This window comes from Falco biarmicus, chromosome 8 (assembly GCF_023638135.1).
Source record: "Falco biarmicus isolate bFalBia1 chromosome 8, bFalBia1.pri, whole genome shotgun sequence".
Classification (NCBI taxonomy): domain Eukaryota; kingdom Metazoa; phylum Chordata; class Aves; order Falconiformes; family Falconidae; genus Falco; species Falco biarmicus.
The window spans coordinates 32,522,483-32,540,789 of record NC_079295.1 but is presented as its reverse complement, the minus strand read 5'-3'; the positions used below and the strand labels follow the sequence as shown (position 1 = coordinate 32,540,789).

The window sequence follows — 18,307 nt, the reverse complement described above, 5'->3', positions numbered from 1 at the left end:
TCCATAGGCTGTTATTTACTATATTTATTATTCCAGTAATATTGTTATACTGATTACATTTTCAGTTTGGATAATCTGCTTTCACCTCTATGTCCATAAACATTCTGTATAGTTAATATAAAAATAACAGATGATGAACACTAGTGTATTAGCTGTTTTTATATAGTAGAAAGTAGATTATTTCTTCAGCTGTGCTTCCTTTGGCCCTGAAGATTTATGGTTTTCGTAGTCAAATCACTTGCTCACCCAAGTCATACCACTGTTGCCAAAGAAAGGATATGCATGAATAAATGTCCACTAACACATTTAAAATTATAGTCAGGCCACACTCTTGTAAAATTAACATCCTTCCAGATGTAACAGAATATTTCCTGTACTCACATTGTTAATTTTATCTGTATTTTTATAACTTGTAATCATTATGTGCTTCCCCTTTTTCCTCCCATTTTATTTATGGAGTGGTTTTGCTATAGTCTTTCTTAACTCTACCCAACAAATGTGCTTTAGGCATCCAGTTAGTCTCTGATATCACTGATGCTCCCTATATATCTAGCCCCTAATCATCACAACACACTTAAAAAAGAAAAGCCTAGGTCAAGCCCAATTCAAGTAATTTGGGTGTGATACTGGATTACATAAAACTTCCTCTGAATAGAGGCAAAATAGCATGCATTTTCCTGTGATGCATTTTTAATTTGCGCTAATAACTGTGTTAATAATTTTTGCCTCCAGATGGAAGGGACAGCTATAATGCATGTAGGTGGACCAGCTCACATGTGGGAGGCACTGAATCTCCCAGAAAATTTATTTGTGAGTGTAATGAATATTGGAAATTTCATAGAAGAAGTTGAGTGGCTGAAGTTTTTAGCACTGGCATGTAGACTGATCGAAGCTGTAAGTTTATTAATACTTTCATGCTATCCTGGATGAATATGCCGTACACTGTGATTTTGAGTTAATGGTTTTGTTGAAACAGTAATCACATGTTTTAACCATCTAACCACTAACCCAGCTGCTGTTTTTAAAGTCAGGAGGAAATCCTTTTTAGGAATAAGAGAATTACTTTAACTATATTCTTTCAGGGATCAATGGAGCAAGAATATTTGTAGAAGGCTCTTTTCCAGCTTTTCCCTTTCCAGATAATTTGCAACAGGTTAAGCACTGGGGAAGACAGCTGGAGAGACAGGGACAAAGGTTGCAAGCTTCATCTAACAATTTGCTAAAGTTGTTTCTGCAGCGCTATGCCATAGCTGTAAGGGTAAACCCAAAAGAGTTCCTTTGTTGCCAGCGTCACTCAGCAGATCTGACTGATTACAAGTATCCTGGTTTTGTATTGCTATTCCTCACACACTCTGAATTTGTATAGTTAATGTAGATGACTGGAGCAAACTTCTTTGTCAAAGGAAGCAGATCAGCATCTTTTCACCACTACCTAATATTCAGACAATCTCAGTCAAAGAAACCCAAGAATATGAGGGAAACTTACTACCATAACATGTGTTTTCAGTTACTAAGAAAACCAAAAGGCAGGTAGTGGTTTTGGATCTAATGGCAATTGATAGTCAATTCATATGGGCAGCAGACTGCAGTTTTCTAACATAACCTCAAGAAACCAGAATGTAAAAGCATATCAGTTAATGCTGACAACCCAGCAAATACAGTCACAAATTTCACTATGGATTCAGAAAAGTACCTAGATACTTCGCACAGCATTTAAATGTGTTGCTTCTTCAATTCTTCTAGCCATTTTATAAAGAAAGGAAAATGGATGTTATTCCATTCTATTCTATTTCATTCTATTCTGTTCTGTTCTGTTCTGTTCTATTCTATTCCATTCCATTCCATTCTATCATATTTTATTATCAGTGGAAGATAACCAGGTTACTGAGCTGACATGACTAGTTAGATATATTGGTGAGACTGATTTACTTGCAGATCTTAGGAAAGGACCCCTCTCTCTGTCATCCTAAATACTAGTGTTGGGCAAATGTTTACAAACTGAGGACTGCATAGTTCCATAATTCATATGTGGGGTCATTTGGAGAATTAGCAAAGCACTGGTTATAGCGTTGTTATTATATTGGTATAACCGACTTTATTTTCTAGCTGAAAGCTTTAATTCAGATGAGATTAGGCCATGTATGTGAGCAAGGAAATAGATGACACCGAGGTAACCACGAGTGGACTTGAAGGAAAAAAAAAGTAGAAGCAAATTTTTCTGAATAATAATCACAGAATCATTTAGCTTGGAAGGGACCTGAGATCATCTGAATGATCTGGTACAGCTCAAATCAAAGCTAAGGCTTCAAGCAGAAATTTGTGGACAAAGCCCTACTGGCTCTTTGCAAAAGAAGTATTATTTTAAAAGTCTCTCAGATATTATGACTTACTAATCAATGAATCTGTTCCTAAAAACCCAAGAGTTGAGCAAGATTTAACCTTGGTAGGACAAACTGCATTGACCCTTGTCTTCAATACTCTCACTGCTAGTACTAATTCCAAAACTTGCCTCATGGGAAATTTGGACAAACACTCTAATTACAGGCAATTCTCTTTAGATAATTTATTTGCTCTTCTTCTCTTGCTCCATTTCTTTTCTTAATTTAGAATGAAAATGAGAAACATTTTGAGAAATTCATCTGTTGTTAGAGTTTGCTCTTGCCCTAAAGCCATCAGATTCTAGATCTGCGATTAAACTTGCATATTGTGAAAATAGCCTATGTGTTTTTAAAGGCTATTTTGATGTCACGGTAGATTTTATATTTAGTAGAGCAATAAATAAATAGTGGTATGAAGTTCTAGCCAAAAATTACTATTTTCATACAGACACTTTCACTAATAAAAATTATTCCTGTAAGTAGGATTGCCTGAAAAGACAAGTTCTGGCAAAAGTTATATGAAATACTAGTGGAACTGCCCTGTTACTTGAACAAAAATGTGCATTGATTTATCTTACGTAAATAAGGAGTCACTTTTTAGGTTCAATGCAGTGCTGCTTATTTTATGTTCACGTGGCGCCATCTTATGAGAGTCAAAACTCATGCACAAGTACTTGCAGCATAATGTCACCAGATTTCAGAAAACTCTGGGTTGTTATTTAAACTGTCATCAGCTCAGAAAGGTCAAAACAGCTTTAATATTAGTAATGTTTTCTACAAGTAATAATTCAATAACTTTATGATCTAGTCCTTGTGAGAACTTCTCAAGGTGAAGAACATTTAATGTGCTTTACATAAGATACTTCACTTAAATGTGGGCAGATAGGCCAAAGCTAAGTTGTTTGTGTTTTTCTACTATATATACATATCAGGAAGAAGATATAAGGTTTATACACCCATTCATTCCAAATACATCACAAAATCAAAATTTTATGACATCCCTTCTGAACCATGCAGATCATGGATCTTCCACGCAGTGAGTCCTGCTGTAGCTTTCGATACGTATGATTACCTTTGACTGAGACACTGAAAATCTACAACACTCTGGAGGTTATTTTCAAACTCATTTTACAATTGCAGCACAGTTCTAGGGTCCCTAATATTCATCTTAATCTCATCATTAGATCTTTACCTATCAAACTGAAAAGTTCTCTACTAAATTTCTCCTTCCTCTGATAGTATTTCTACTGTGATCAGGACAACCCTTTATAGCCTACAGTATTTTATTTTTGCTTTACTAACCTTTTATTAAAAGAATAGGTCAATATAACCTTTTTAGAATGTGCAGCTGTGGCCTTCTGTGGTGATAAAAGGAGCTTTGAAGACAAGAAAGTAACAAATAAGAGAATTGAGGCTTATTCTTAGAGATAACAGGAACAGGGACAAGGCTACAAATTCGAACAAACCCACTCAAGACTGTTATATTTGTACAACTCCCTAGAAGACCCCTTGTGCGCATGCGCGGACCCTGAGGTCAATTAGTGGACATGCTGATGAAGACTATAGATCACCGCTAGAGACCCCTAAAAGACCACTGACTTATTTCGCAGCACATGGGCAGAGTGTATTAGCATATCATAGCCTATGTATGATGATTCCGGGAAATATCATGAATATATAAATGGTTTCTTAGAAATCTAATGAATACATATAACTTGAACACTACATAACCTATACGATTTCGGGCAATGGGTGCACTCATCTTTGCAAAACCATTCACATGTGCACCCAGCATTGCAATACAAGACTGCCTGCTCTCTAAAACGCCAGAATGAGTCTTGGAGAGTTTCTCTGCTGATTTTCACAGTAGCGCCTTAAACCTGTCTTTTACAAATCAAGTACCTGTTTTCTGTAGGTTGCATTCTTCACTACATACTCATTGCTATTCATCTCCCCTTTCCTATTTGTTATATGTAGATTGAAGGATAAGCGGATACACAAAAAAAGCTGTTCATGCTCTTCCCATTAGCCAAGCTATAGCTTTATTCCTTAACTGTACATTTAAGGGGGTTTGGGCATCTACCAAACTAGTCTTAATCAATATCATTTATCATTGATATTCTTGGCGTACTTGTCTCATAAAAGGCTCCTAATTTTGTGAAATACTCTGTTGTTCAGTACACACTAATTTTTGGTTGTAACCCACTGTCCTGGTTTCAGCTGGGATAGGGTTAATTTTCTCCTTAGTAGCTGGTACAGCGCTGTGTTTTGGATGTGGTGTGAGAACAAAGTTGGCAGGACACTGCTGTTTTTGTTGTTACTGGGTAATGTTTATACTAAGTCAAGGACTTTAAAGTTTCTTGGGCCCTGCCAGAGAGGGCTGGGGAGGAAACTGGGAGGGGACACAGCCAGGGCAGGTGACCCAAACTAGCCAAAGAGGGACTCCATACCATATGACATTATGCTGAGTATATAAAATGGGGGAAGAAGAAGGAGGAAAGGGGGGACATTTGGCATTATGGCATTTGTCTTCCCGGGTTACAAGTGATGGAGCCCTGCTTTCCTGGGGATGGCTGGACACCTGCCTGCCAATGGGAAGTATTGATGGATTCCTTGCTTTGCTTTGCTTGTGTGCGCAGCTTTTGCTTTACTTATTAAATTGTGCTTATCTCAACCACTGAGTTTTTATTTCTTTCCAGTTCTCTTCCCCATCCCTTTGGGTGAGGGGGAGTGAGCAAGTGGCTGCGTGGTACTTGGTTGCCGGCTGGGGTTAAACCACGACACCCATTCAGAGGAAAGCTTAATGTTAGTTTCTGCTAATGTTTGATCATGCCTAGGTTAGTATTTTATTAGGTCACTAGACCTTGTTAGTACTGGCAGCAGGAGACTTCCAGAACTCACACTGAATGAGAACATTACTTGGTTTTCCTTGCTGGGTACTGAAAAAGCCCCATTTTCTGGTGAAACTGGAGTGTTTTACAAATGGTTTGTCTTGCCTTTATTAGCTTAATTTTGTTTGATTTCTTTCCTTTCTGAAACAAAAGAGCTTTGTTTTACTTTATCTGAGGAATGTCCCCTCAAAAATCTTTGGTCCCCGAAAGCTGTGTTCTAAGGGTATTTATTTCTTCACCATTATTAAGCATACCACTCTTGTGTAGTTTGCTGTTTCACCCTGGTATTTCAACTTAAACTGTAAATTATTTAGTTTAAGAATAAGCTTTTTGTTATTTTCAGTGATGCTTCATGAAAAGTGGACAGCACCTCAAGTATTAAGATTGCAAATACAACCACATATATGCTTCAATTATTTGTAATTCAAGCAGTTTCTCACTGATTAATGACTTGAGCCTTTTCCTCCACATGTATTTTTGTCCTGTATAATTTACACGTTGGGAGAGCACAGATGTTTAATATTTATATGCACTTCTGCTATAGTACTCTTAATAACATAGTAATATAAACACATTTTCAGCCTGAGTAAATGTAATTGCGTTCACTGCCATGTTTTCAGAAGGTCTATTTATTCAGCTAATAAAAGCAAATGTATGCAGAACACTAATATGCCTGTGTGTATGTGTGTGAAAACTGCGGCATCATCCCTTACAATCCATGTACACAGACGTTTTCAGGGATTGCCAGAGATTTTAACACTAGCTGAAAGCCAGCATGAAGAACAAAGAACTGATGGTTTTAGCCTGTATGAAGTATCATCATTTCCCTTTGACCGCTACCAGCCTGCTTTTGCCTTTTGCACCCCTGATGACTTGCAGGACACCAACTACATAGCCAAGCAGAGGCCCTGAGGTAGCTTTATGTGCAACCCCTCCCATGGAGGTGTCACAGTTTTCGCTCAGGGTGGCCTACCCATCTGCAAGTCCCATTTTTCCATGTATTTTATGACTGCATGGAGTCCCTGACCCACAGGAACTTCTGCCCGTGAAGGATCCCTACGGCATCAGACACGACGCTGTAGGAGGACAGCACTGGGCCAGGAGGACCCAGGTCTGTGAGGTGATTTCTTCTTACTAAGCGGACAGGCCGTTGCCAGGGGTGCGCCGCGCTGCTCCCCTCAGAGGCGCAGACAACCAGCTGCCCCTCACAGCCCGCCTTAGCCCCGCCCATCCCCGTTCTCTTCTCCTCGCGCCCACTCTCCGCCAATCCCCGACCGCGCTGCGTGACGTAACTCCTTCCCCTTCCCGCGCCTGCTACCGCCGGCGCGCAGCGAGGAGCCGCCAAGCGGGGCGGACCAGGCCAGGGGGCTTTAGCTCCGCCCCCCCGTAACGGCCGCCCCGCCAGTCAGCCAAGCAGGGTCGGGATTGGCCGGCGCGGGGAGCGCGCCCCGCGGGAGGGGCAGAGCGGGGCGCCGGGGCCATGGCCCGGCCGGGGGCTGCGCGGCCCTGCAAGGTGCGTGCGGGGCGGGGGGCGCGGGGGCGGCTGGAGCCCCTTTGCCGGCCAGTCGGGTCTCAGCCTTTCTTTAGCCGCCTCATTAGAGCCCAGATTTGCCTGAAGGGGGGTGAGGGGCGTCCCCCTGCAGTGCGGAGCAGGGCGGTCGGCGTGAGGGGGAGTCGGGCCTTGGGCACTGGGTGCCGTTGCCTTCCCGGGCTGAGCCCGACACCCCTTCCTCGGGGCTCGGCGCCTCTCTGTGCGGTAGGGGCACGGCAGCTTGCCGCTGCAGTGTTTCTCCACCGTGGTTGTCCGGGGTTTGCGTAGCGACTGTAGTTTATTCTTGAAATCCCACAAGGCCACGTGTGTATTGATCGAACTTGGCTTCAGTCTGGAATGTGTGTTTTGTAGGTCGGCCCTTGGCTGTGGCCTTCCGTGAATTACTGTAACTGTAGAGTGCTATGGAAATTAATAAAGCTTCATGCTGTAAAGGCGTGTTTTCTGAAACCAAAACTGGGAGATTTAGGCCCTGATGGCAGCAGCGGGCTGCATCCTTGCTCTGAGAGCTGTAAATTACCTTTAACTGATCTGCCTCAGCAGCTGTTCTGGAATGTGGGGGCAATGGTAGTCTTCAATTATGTTGGGAAAGTACTTCACGAAAATCACAGTATATTTCTGTAATTGGCAGGTACTGTCTTCTGGAAGGCTAACAGGAGCGGCTAAGTTAAGAAATGGAAGACAACAGTAAGACCTTAATCATGAATACTACCTAAGATTGAATGTACATGTCAGCGTTTGGGAACCTTATACTTGTCATACCTTACAACTAGCCAAAAATTCTTTGTATGTATTGGAAGCCATTTTTAGCTGAAAGGCTGTATGGCCAGGTTCTAAGCAGCCCATGAATAGACTGAATAGAAATTTTTCATGTAGTAGTACAGGGTTGACTCTCTGCATGTTTTATAAGTAAAATATTTCCTTTCTGTAGAATCATAGAGTCATTTAGGTTGGAAAAGACCTTTGAGATCACCTAGTCCAAGTGTTAACCCAGGACTGCCAAATCCAGTGCTAAACCATGTCTCTAAGCACCGCACCTACCCATTTTTAAAATGGGTACCTCTAGGGATGGATTCCGCCACCTCCCTGGGCAGCCTGTTGCAATGGTTGACCACCCTTTCAGTGAAAAAATGTTTCCTAATCTCCAGTCTAAACCTCCCCTGGTGCAACTTGAGGCCATTTCCTCTTGCCCTGTTGCTTGTTACTTGGGAGAAGAAACTGATGCCCACCTCACAACCTCCTTTCAAGTAGTTGTGGAGAGCGGGAAGGTCTCCCCTCAGCCTCCTTTTTTCCAGGTTAAATAACCCTAGTTCCCTCGACTGCTCCTCGTAAGACTTTATAGTTACTAGCTCTATGTAAGACTGTTGAGTAAAGACTGAATTCTGCTTTGAAGTAAGCTGTTAATATCTGCTGAGCATGTTTGTTGCAGCAATGCAGAGTTTTCAGAAAAAGGTTACTTTGTTTCTTGACAAAATTAATTTGCTTTAGTTTGCTATTATTGAATAAAAGTGATATTTTAATTTGCATGTTAAGGAGGTGGTATAAACAGTGAATCTGACTTTTTTAGGATTGGCTTAAGAAAAGGATGTTATTCTGAGGTAGAGTCTGGATGCTCTCTCTATTCCCCTGACTCTGACAATGAGGTAATTCAATGGCTTTTTAATACAGTCATCCCTGTTTTCTAAAGAGAAGAGAAATTGGAATACTTTGAATAATAGAAGAAAACCAGGTTAATGTAAATACTACTGCATCTGTACTAGAAATAGCTCCTACAAAGCTAGCAAGAGTGTCTGTACTGTGCTTTGAGGTATCAGCAAGCTGGCTTTGTGTGCAGTGAATTTGGCTCTGAGAAACCACATTAAGGCACAGGATGTATTTTGCAAACGCAACTATGCAGTTCATAGACAAGGGCTGGTTCTGGCAGAAGTATAGCCCTGTTTGTTAGACTTTGTGCCAAAAAGTGAGTGGTATGGAGTCAGTGCTGCAGCACTGTTTTGTGTGTAGTGCTGAGTCAGTTATCTCCAAAACAGAAACAGGTGGTAGATAATAGCTTAACATCCAGCAAATGGACACGCATGCAACAACACAATTTACTTATTTTGCAAAATTTGTGTGTTTGCAAACTTTTATGTAATTGCAAAGTAATACATGGAAAATGACACAGTTTTGCTGGTTATCAGTTGTTCTTTTGCAGATGATGGAGTGGGGATCATTTCCCTCTGAAATAGTATCTTTGTTTACGGAAAGAAGACAGTGAGACTGTTTTTCTGACTGCATCATTCTTTGTGCAGGTTGATATTATCCATAATGGGCTTGACCGTTGTGCAGCTTTACTGAAGAATATTTTACAAAATGAGGCTACAGGTTGTACCTATTGAAAATTTAAGTTATGTTTTTAGATTTTGTAAGACTGTTTTGATTTGCTTTGTGACTGGTTTTTCTTTTGACTAATACTAGGAAAGGAGGCTATCCATAAACAACCTAGGAAAACAACTTCCATTAAAATTACTTCCAGGCCTTTGCTAACCAAAGGAAATACTTCCAAGAAGAAAGTGTTGAAAAAAAGCATTACCCCTGCCCACATCCGAAAAGAAATTGGTAAGTAAACTTTCACAGGCTTGCTTTTTTCTCAAACAGCATTGAGAGACTCCTCAACTTATTGAAATAAAACAAGGCTTCAGATAATTGTTGTTGGTTGTTATTGGTTGATCCAGGGCTGGATCCACAAAAAGATGTAGACGTTACTCATTGTCTTTTAGAAACCTTAATTGTTTACTAAACAGTTACTAAAATTCACAGATGTTTGAACTTCATGTACAAGGAAGAAAGTTGAGTGTGTCTATAAATACCAACATCATCATGTTTAGCTGATAGGAAGTGTGGAACAGAAAATACCCATGTCCCATTTCTTTTGGACAGTGAAGCATTACAGTGCTTGGTCTCTGTTTGGGATACACAACTATAAACTGTCCAGGTGCTAGGTGTCCAGCCAGGCTTCTCTCAAGGATTGGTTTCTGGAAACAAGAAAGTGTTGCAATGAGTAATAGGAACTCAAGTGGTTTAGTGGCTTTCCACTTGAATGGAAAGGTAGATGGAGTGCTGTAGGCTGAGCTGCTCTCACATTTTATTAATGTTTCTCACTCTCCACACCGCTTCTTTTGTGTGATTTTTAATCCGGTAGACAGGTAGGGCCTGTAGACTAGATGTGTAGCAGAATGCCTATTTTGTGAGCTGTAGAAGGTGAGCACATTGTTGATATCTTTCCAGCACTGTAAGAGTACGGAGTTTTAATTATACCCAACATAAAGAAAATTAGGTTTGGAGAATGCTTTGGTATTGGTTATTCCAAATGGTTTAAAAGCTTAGAAAGCAGCTAAGTAGAGATTTTAAGAATTGCATTTTAGAATTGGCCCTCTGTCCAACTTGTTTAGGTTACTCTGTCTGGAGGGAAAAACCTGATGAATTGATTTGCTGGTGAGTCAAAATCTGACTAGAATCTTAGTCTGTAGAATCTTTTGGTGTTCTTTTTCAAAGGAACTTGCCAGAGTCTGCCTGACCAGCACAAAGGGTTCATGTAGATGGAGAAGATGGGCAACTTCAGCTGGGTTTTTTGTTCTTTCTTTCTCTACAGTGCCAGTATCAAATAGAAAACTTGCCTCGTTCACCACACCTTCTACCAAGAAGGAACTTTCCAGTGCAGCACAGAATCAGATGGTTCAACCAGTTCACGTGCTTTGCAGTCAGCACTCTCCTGTGATGCATCAGAAGCTGTGTGAGCATGTGCAAACTCAAATGTCTCTGATAACTGGCCAGCCACCACAAAACAGTAATGAAATCCCTACTGTCGCTTCTTTTCCTACCTCGAATCATGGTTAGTGGAACTGTTAATGTAGAGCCTGCTGTTTACTGTATGAGTTTTGCCCCAAATTGCCCTGATCTGCGAGTCTTGTTTTCTTATAGGATGTCAAAATGTTACAGCTTTTAATTATCGATTACCTACCTCCACATCAGCTCAGTCCTTGCAGCATTCAGCTAATCCCTTATCTACTCAGTCAGTAAGTAAAAGTTTGATTCTGACTATTAGCAGACATTTAAAATGAGCACTGCCAATTTGTTTATACATTTATTCAAGTGTGTGGGTCTTCTTGGGATTATGTAATAATTTTCCTTAAGAAAACAATTTGCATATTTCAACCTATAGTGATGAACAGAATAACAAGAAGAATTACAGCTATTTAAAATACATTTTATTTAGACACCAAAAAATGAAATTAGAGGTAATTGCAACTGGCTGCATGTTTCTGCATGGTGAATTCTATAATGGACAGCAAACATGGAAGGTGCAGGGGATTACTCGTTACTGTTAATAATTATGTTCTCCATAATGCACTTTAGGATCATTGACCAACTCCTCATAAAAGAAATCATGTTTCATATGTAGCTTTGCCCTACCAATGATCAAGTTGATTATTTCTTCAGACACTGTGTATTATCTTAGAGCCACATTTTGAAATAATTCAGGGCATAAAATAGAACTAATGGAGAGTTCCAGCTGCTGCCTTGGGAAATGTGGTAAAAGGCTTGCACCTTGGAACTGTTAAGACTCTATAGACTTACCTTCCATCTCTAGGCAGTCCATGTATAGCTAGTGCTGTCCTTTTAAGAAGTTTGTCTGCTTAAAATATTGAAAGGTGATGGTGTTGTCTTTTGTGAGGTTTTTTTATTCCCTTTTCCTGTCAAGGAATGAGTGTTTATGAACAACAACCAAAAAAAAACCCCAAACCTCACCAAAATGCTGCTGAGGTTTTTTCTTTATAGAACAGCTGAAAAAGAATGGTGCTTTAATGTTGTCAATAACATTTAAAATAAAGGTAATCTAAACCACATTTACATTTTAATTACTCCTTAATATACTGGAAAATTATGCAATTAATGAACTGTAGTTACTTTTATAACTTGCAAAGAATGATGAAGACTACATTGAGTCAGACAACGGTAGTGCTATTTTTTTTTAAGATTTAAAAAAATCATGTTACTTTTTTGTTTAATACGAATATTCTTTATGCAGGATGTTCCTGTAGGCAGTGGCAATGAATATGTGCCAGAAATGGGAGGACCTGTGGTTTCCCCAGTAGTTTCTGCTGCTCCTGCTGCGCAAATACAGTCTGCCACTGCTCTTTCGAGTGTGATCCCTTGTATAGCATCAGGTGCACCAAGTAACTCTACAGTGCCTACATTCATTCCATCATCTTCTGGCAGAGAGATGACCCCAAACCATGAGCAACAAATGAAAGAAGCGGATTTGATAAGATGCATACAAGCTCACCTGGCCCTGTTACAATCACATGAAAAGATGAACGGCGGGACTGAACAGAAGCACCATCATCATTGTCCGGCAAAACACAGCGCTTCAGGTAACAAGGAGGAGAATACTTCTGATGAACACAGTGAGGACTTGGTCAGCGAAGAAGAGTTGAATCTTCTTGACACAGCCCCAGTGAGGGATACAAGCTGTAAGACAAGTTTTGTGAAGAAAGTTCTAAAATCTAGAAAAGAAAGTCCAGAAGAAACAGCCCATAAAGTTAAGACTGTAAAGTGTCTTCTGGGAGAGCTCAGAGCACTGATAACAGATCAAGGTCAGGACATTTTCATTGTGCAGTAGAGTGATTACATGGAAATAACAAAAGAGCTGCTTTAAATGAGTGATCACTTCAGTTTCTGGAAGTGTCAGATGATATATGACATCTTAGAGTGGTTTTCCACAACTGTAATAGCTTCATGTTTCACTCTGGATAAGTGTCACATTATTTTTTGGAGTATTTTAGCATTACTTTAAGAACTAGGGTAAAGATTGTTCTCATTTCATGTACAGTGGTTTTTCCGCTGAGAAGGGGAGCAGTGTAGAAGGATTGCAATAGCAATCCCACCAAGGTTGGTTTTCATAGTCAAGCTTAAAATTTTTAAATAAATAAATATAATTAAAATAAAAAGATGAGGGTTTCTTGAAAAAAACGTAGATACTACGCTATATCACTTTGTAGATTGCTTAGTCACATATAAAATATTACTGTCATATTCCAGGTTTATATGTTTACGGCATCTTTTTTTTCTTGCACTATTTGCAGATGATTTGGAAATGTTAAGGCTGATGAATGAAATAGAAGACTGCGTATCATTGCTGCCAGCTGTAGTGGGAAGTACGAATATACAAGCTGAAATAGCACTAGCTTTACAGCCTCTCAGAAGTGAAAATGCCCAGCTGCGTAGGTTAGTAACTCATCAGTCATTCTGTGTTTACTGCAAAGGCACCTAAAGCACCTTTAACTGGTCTGTTCTAAATTGCATATTTTATCATTGTTATGGTGTAAGTGTTATGGCCCTTTCATTGGCACATATGGCAGAAAATGTGTTGGTAAGACTACATAGTTTAAAAATAAATAATTAACACATAGCAAGACTTCAGTTAATACTGATATTCCGGTAGCCTCAGTTATATCATGATTGGGCCATTGTCTAGGCGGGATCATCATTCTCTCTAAAAACTGCAGTATCTAGTTAGCCTGCTTATATTCTGTGTATAGTGTATTCTGAAATGCAAAAATGTGTCTCATTTCAGGGAAGCTCTCAAATCCATAACTGGGTAGCAGTTCAGAGGGAAAGATATTTACCAGAACTTGTAAAGGGTCTTTTGTATTGAAGAAATATAGGAATATAAGAAAATGCATTAAGACCTTTTTTTATATTTCTGAAACATTCTGTGATATTTAATTCTCAGTAACAGCTTCTTACCGAACTAATTTTAAATGCAGTGGTTTTGAACTTATTCTGAACTTTCTGAATTTTTGCTTTTTCACAATTCATATTTAGGAGACTAAGAATATTAAACCAACAACTCGGGGAACAAGAAAGAAGTGAGAAGACGTCTGGACAGACCTGCAACTATGAATGTAAAGTACTAATAGAGAATGATGTTTGTTAGGGACATTTTGTTAAAGCTTTATTTAAATAGATGGACATATAAAGATATAGATACATAAATAAATACCAGTATATGTTGTGGCCTTTAGTGGCAACTGATCTAAGTGTTGTGCGTCTAGCAGTGCAGCTGCATTTGCATAGATTGTTGTGCCTGTTTGAACTCCACATAGTCAGACTCAGCTCTTCAGGCTGCCGAGCAGATTATTTTTCCTTATGTGCCTCTTAAAATGAAGATTACATATCAGATAATTAAGAAGAAAGCATGAGTTCTATCTGGCTGCCTCAAAAACCCCTTCTGTCTGTAAGCAAAATTTGTATTACCGAGATTATTTAAAAACTTAGTTTGATTTAGAAATTCAAACTGTACCACACAAAACGCTTAAACTTTTCATGTTTTACTTCTGGTAGTAGTTTCTTTGCAGTCCTTGAATATGATGCTCCAGAGTCAATTGAAAGAATCACTGAAAGGCCTTGAGTCACTGCAGGCTAAAAATGAAGAACTACTTAAAATAATAGAAAGTCAGAAAGAAGAAAATAAACATCTCGCAAAAGATATTCAAGATAAAGAAGAAGAATTGCTTGAAAATAAACAGCACTATGACATTCATTCCACCAAGCTCAAGATTGGTATGTGTTTTAAAAGCGTTCATTCTTCATTCAGTGTTCTAAAACTTCAAATAAATAGGTAAATTCTTCTTGGCATTTTAGAACTGGAAGAGGCATTAGCAAACGTGAAGAGCCTTCAGTTTAAGCTGGAAGCTTCAGAGAAGGAAAATAAGATTTTGGGCATAACGTTACGTCAGCGTGACGCAGAAGTTAACAGACTGCGTGAGTTAACCAGGTACTAATGGCTAAACTATGGGGTTTTGCCCCTTGAGATTGCTTTTCTTCCCCTTGCAGCCCCATACTTTGGATTATTGTAATCTTAATATCTTGGTGGTAGGAGGTCATGTAGGCTAATACTTCTCTTTGTAGTTACTTTTGCTACAAGGGTGCTATAACATTAAAACACAGTTGTCATGCTCCATGATTTGAGTTCTGTTGTAAAGTGAAATGCTATCTGGCATAACTTGTCAAGAGTTTTATTTCTTAATAGCAGACCTGCCAATAAGGAGCTCCACGGGAAGTGCACAGACCTGTAAGCCTACTGGTATTTCTTGTGAAGCTGTAGAATTTGGAAACTAACTCTTAACCTGAATTAAGGAGGGATTATTTTGTTTTTCTTTCTTTCTTCACACTTCACACAGAAATTGGTCTGTTTTGAGAAGAACTCACTTCAAGAGCCACAGCAAGCTCTTCCTGTGGGAATGAACAGTCCTTTCTTTAATTGTACACACATTTGAAGTAGATCATACCCAAATATTAATTATGGGTAAAGGTGGGAGTTCTGGGATCACTGGATGAAGGTGGTGGTACTTACCATCTTTTAGACCTATTACTGTGAATTTATTTTGTCATGGTCTTTTATGATGAATATAGTGACAAGCTGGACTTAAATAGCTTTTTGCATGTGCAAAGTGGTATGTACATAAAACTTGTTTGGACATGATGTGCGGAGGAAGTTAAAACTTGTCTGTCCGGTTTATAGCTGATACTTCCTGGAACAGCAGAATCTTTTTAATCAATACTTCAGATTCTGTAGTAGTTTAGCCACACTTCACACTTCTGTGACTACTGTACTAACCACCAGATGGTAGTATAGTGATGTCCTATTACATGTGTGTCTGCAAATGCTATATACAATAAGCATTTAAGCATTCAGTTGTTTTGATGTACAAAGCAGAAAACAAGAAGAATTATTTATTTTATTATATTTTCTATTTAGATGCAGCGGGCAGAATAATTCGGAAGAAATTCTTGCTGATTTTGATAACTGTTTCTATATGCTTTTTAACAGTTTCTTGACAATTTATTTCATTTTATAGTACTGTAAGCACACAAAATGAAAATAATCTCAGTAACTTCATTGGCTTGTGCTATTTTAGTTACTTTATAGGCACATTGAACTGAGCCAAAGAAAGAAATTCAAGAAACTTGGAATTGGTTCATATTTGTACTACATTGTAGGACAACACATAGAAAGAGAATTGTAATTTTGCTGCAGTCTGATAAATCTAATGTTTTGGTGTTATATAAAAGTTTTTAACTATTTTTTTCGTGATCGTTTTTAAGTCTGATTAATTGATCTTACCTTAACAGAACCTTGCAGGGCAGTATGGCCAAGCTTCTGTCTGACCTCATGGTAGACAATATTAGACCTAAATCTGAAAAAAGTCTCTCAAAGTCTCTCTTGGAAGACCACGAAAAGCAGATGCTACCTGATCCGTTTCCTGGGAGTACTTCAGTAATGACTTACCTTAAAAAATTAGAAAAGGATCATATTTTGACAGATACAGAACTTCAGTTCTCAAATAAAAATGGAGAATTAGAAATGCAAAATCTAGCCTATGAAAAGGTTGCAACTGAAGGAAGTAAAATAAACAGTACATTCCCAGAAAAAGGAACATCAACTCCCAAAATACTACTAACCTCACTGGAGCAAGATGCAGAAACAGTTAGTGATTCTGGGACTTTACTAGATGACCAAAACAAGTTGGATGAGACTGTTTATATTCCATTGACTAGCAGTGCCTCTAAAAAACAGCAGCTAATCTCTGAAAGAACTGGTGTGCTACCCCAAAGTAGAGGGGCTTGTAAGATGTTAGATTACCACTGTGAGCTCTCAAACTCTGTGCAGCAGAATGAATGTGAGATATCAAAGGATCCAACTCTTGCGGATAAATTAAGTGCTGGGTACAGTGTGAAGAAGACTATGGAAAACACGCTTGAAGTTACAGGGGATAAAGTGAAGCCAGAAGTAGACAAAGTCCAAATGAGGCCAAAAGGCATTCCAAGCGGAGCTGCAAAAGACTTCACAGATAACCCAGACCAACCTCAGCCTAGTACATACCCTTGCATACCAATGCTATTTCCAAAAGAAATTTCTCAGAAAAAAGGCAGTCGAATAGTTGATTTTAGTTCCATTTCCTGTGATGGTCTATCAGGGAAGTCTGAGTGGAGTGCATCCTCTTTCTCAACATTTACTTCTCGAGATGAAGAGGACTTCAAGAATAGCTTAGCAGCTTTGGATGCCAACATAGCTAGGTTACAAAGAACTCTGCAAAACAGCATTATGAAACAGTGAGTATGAGGAAACAAAATGGGGTGCACTTGTCTGGATTATTTAGGTTTTTCTGAGGTATATTAATAAGTATGGTACTGATACAAATATTTGTATTTTTTTGGTATGAAATGACTCTTTCCTAGCAGTTTAAATTATGGATTGGATTTGTTCCTCCTTAAGCTGTGGTGCTGTTTCCCTTGATGTGTACAACTTGAAATAACTTGTTTTAAACTGTGATCTAGGTTTATACCCTGTAATTGCAAAACTAATTCTTAGAACAGCACTTCATAATAACTGTAAGAAACTGGTGTGCTGTTGGCAGTATGGTTTTTCCATTAAATGATAAAGGACACTCACATGCGTTTCCTGTGTGTTTTTTCAAAGTGGTAGGAACAGCATTGAGAGATGAGTTTGAAGTCAGTTACAGGTGTGATAAATTTTATTTCATTATAATTTGAGTGTTACAAAATGAGATGCATAGTTATTTTCCTCAGTTATGACCATGTGTTTCAAGAAACAAGCTCCTTGTTCTGGTTCATGAAGGGTGTGCAACCAGTAGAGTCAACGTCAAAGAAACAGGTGAACAGGATGACTTACTCAGCTGCATTGCTTCTTAATCCAAATTGGGTTTAATCAAGAAGTGGGAATTTAACTGGTGAAAGGGGAGCTGCCTTGAACATATAAAGTGTTCTACCTCGACTAGGTAGGTCTCTTGAAGTTATTTTGCTTTTATTTGTTGTTTTATTTTTTAAAGAGGAACTTAAGTGCAGGAGAACAATTGCAAGGTGCCATACATGGGCAAGAGGTTCCACAGGTAGAGTCTGGGGAACTGCTATGTAGTAATGTTGAGAGTTACAATTGCGAAGTCAGGATCATGCTGTTCCAAAAAAAAAAAAAATCCAAGGGCAGCCATCACAGGGGATTTGCAGTGTGTGGTAGAGCCTATAAAATACATTAATTAATCCTTTTTCACTCATCACTGGTAAAACTCGGTCTTCTGTTTTGAGCATTTGCAGTTGAAGAAAAAAGTTGATTAAGTGGAGAGTCTAGATGAGGGCAAGAATAGAACCATCGAAAGTTCCATCCTTTTCTACAATTCTGTTTCAGGTCATAGTTTTTACGAATTTTTGATTTTATCTAAAGAGACTATAATATCAGTGGATAAACATAGAACAGGCTGGTGCTGAGAAACAGAAGCAGTAACAGGCTTCAGCTGACACAAAGGAGACAAATTAGGCATTAGTGAAAGCTGGCAAACCAGTACAGTTAGCGAAGCACTAGAATATCCAGTGTGAGGAAGTCATGGAAATACCACAGTTACTGAGGTGTCAAACATCTATTGGTCATA

The 18,307-nt window shown here is 39.1% G+C and overlaps 1 protein-coding gene across 5 annotated transcripts; it reads left to right on the top strand.

Annotated features, from left to right (window-relative positions):
• Positions 1 to 6,587: 6,587 nt before the first annotated feature.
• On the top strand, positions 6,588 to 17,315 carry CCDC14 (coiled-coil domain containing 14). Of its 5 annotated transcripts, none has more exons than XM_056350014.1 (13): positions 6,588 to 6,782; positions 7,450 to 7,505; positions 8,386 to 8,461; positions 9,110 to 9,182; positions 9,276 to 9,416; positions 10,450 to 10,689; positions 10,779 to 10,873; positions 11,887 to 12,232; positions 12,944 to 13,085; positions 13,686 to 13,765; positions 14,205 to 14,423; positions 14,505 to 14,637; positions 15,996 to 17,315. In XM_056350014.1, the coding sequence occupies exons 1-13, from the start codon at positions 6,750 to 6,752 to the stop codon at positions 16,978 to 16,980; spliced, it is 2,619 nt and encodes an 872-aa protein (XP_056205989.1). In that variant the 5' UTR covers positions 6,588 to 6,749; the 3' UTR covers positions 16,981 to 17,315. The 5 variants fall into 5 exon arrangements, with proteins under 5 accessions (XP_056205989.1, XP_056205988.1, XP_056205987.1 ...); XM_056350013.1 differs by having other exon boundaries at positions 11,887 to 12,331; XM_056350012.1 differs by having other exon boundaries at positions 11,887 to 12,454; positions 14,208 to 14,423.
• The last annotated feature ends 992 nt before the right edge of the window (positions 17,316 to 18,307 follow it).

Excerpts from the sequence above, each read along its gene's own strand:
- CCDC14 (XM_056350011.1), top strand. The coding sequence starts at position 6,750 with ATGGCCCGGCCGGGGGCTGCGCGGCCCTGCAAG. Across the intron at positions 9,417-10,449 it reads CCACATCCGAAAAGAAATTG|TGCCAGTATCAAATAGAAAA; the intron begins GTAAGTAAACTT and ends CTTTCTCTACAG. Across the intron at positions 14,424-14,504 it reads TTCCACCAAGCTCAAGATTG|AACTGGAAGAGGCATTAGCA; the intron begins GTATGTGTTTTA and ends TTGGCATTTTAG.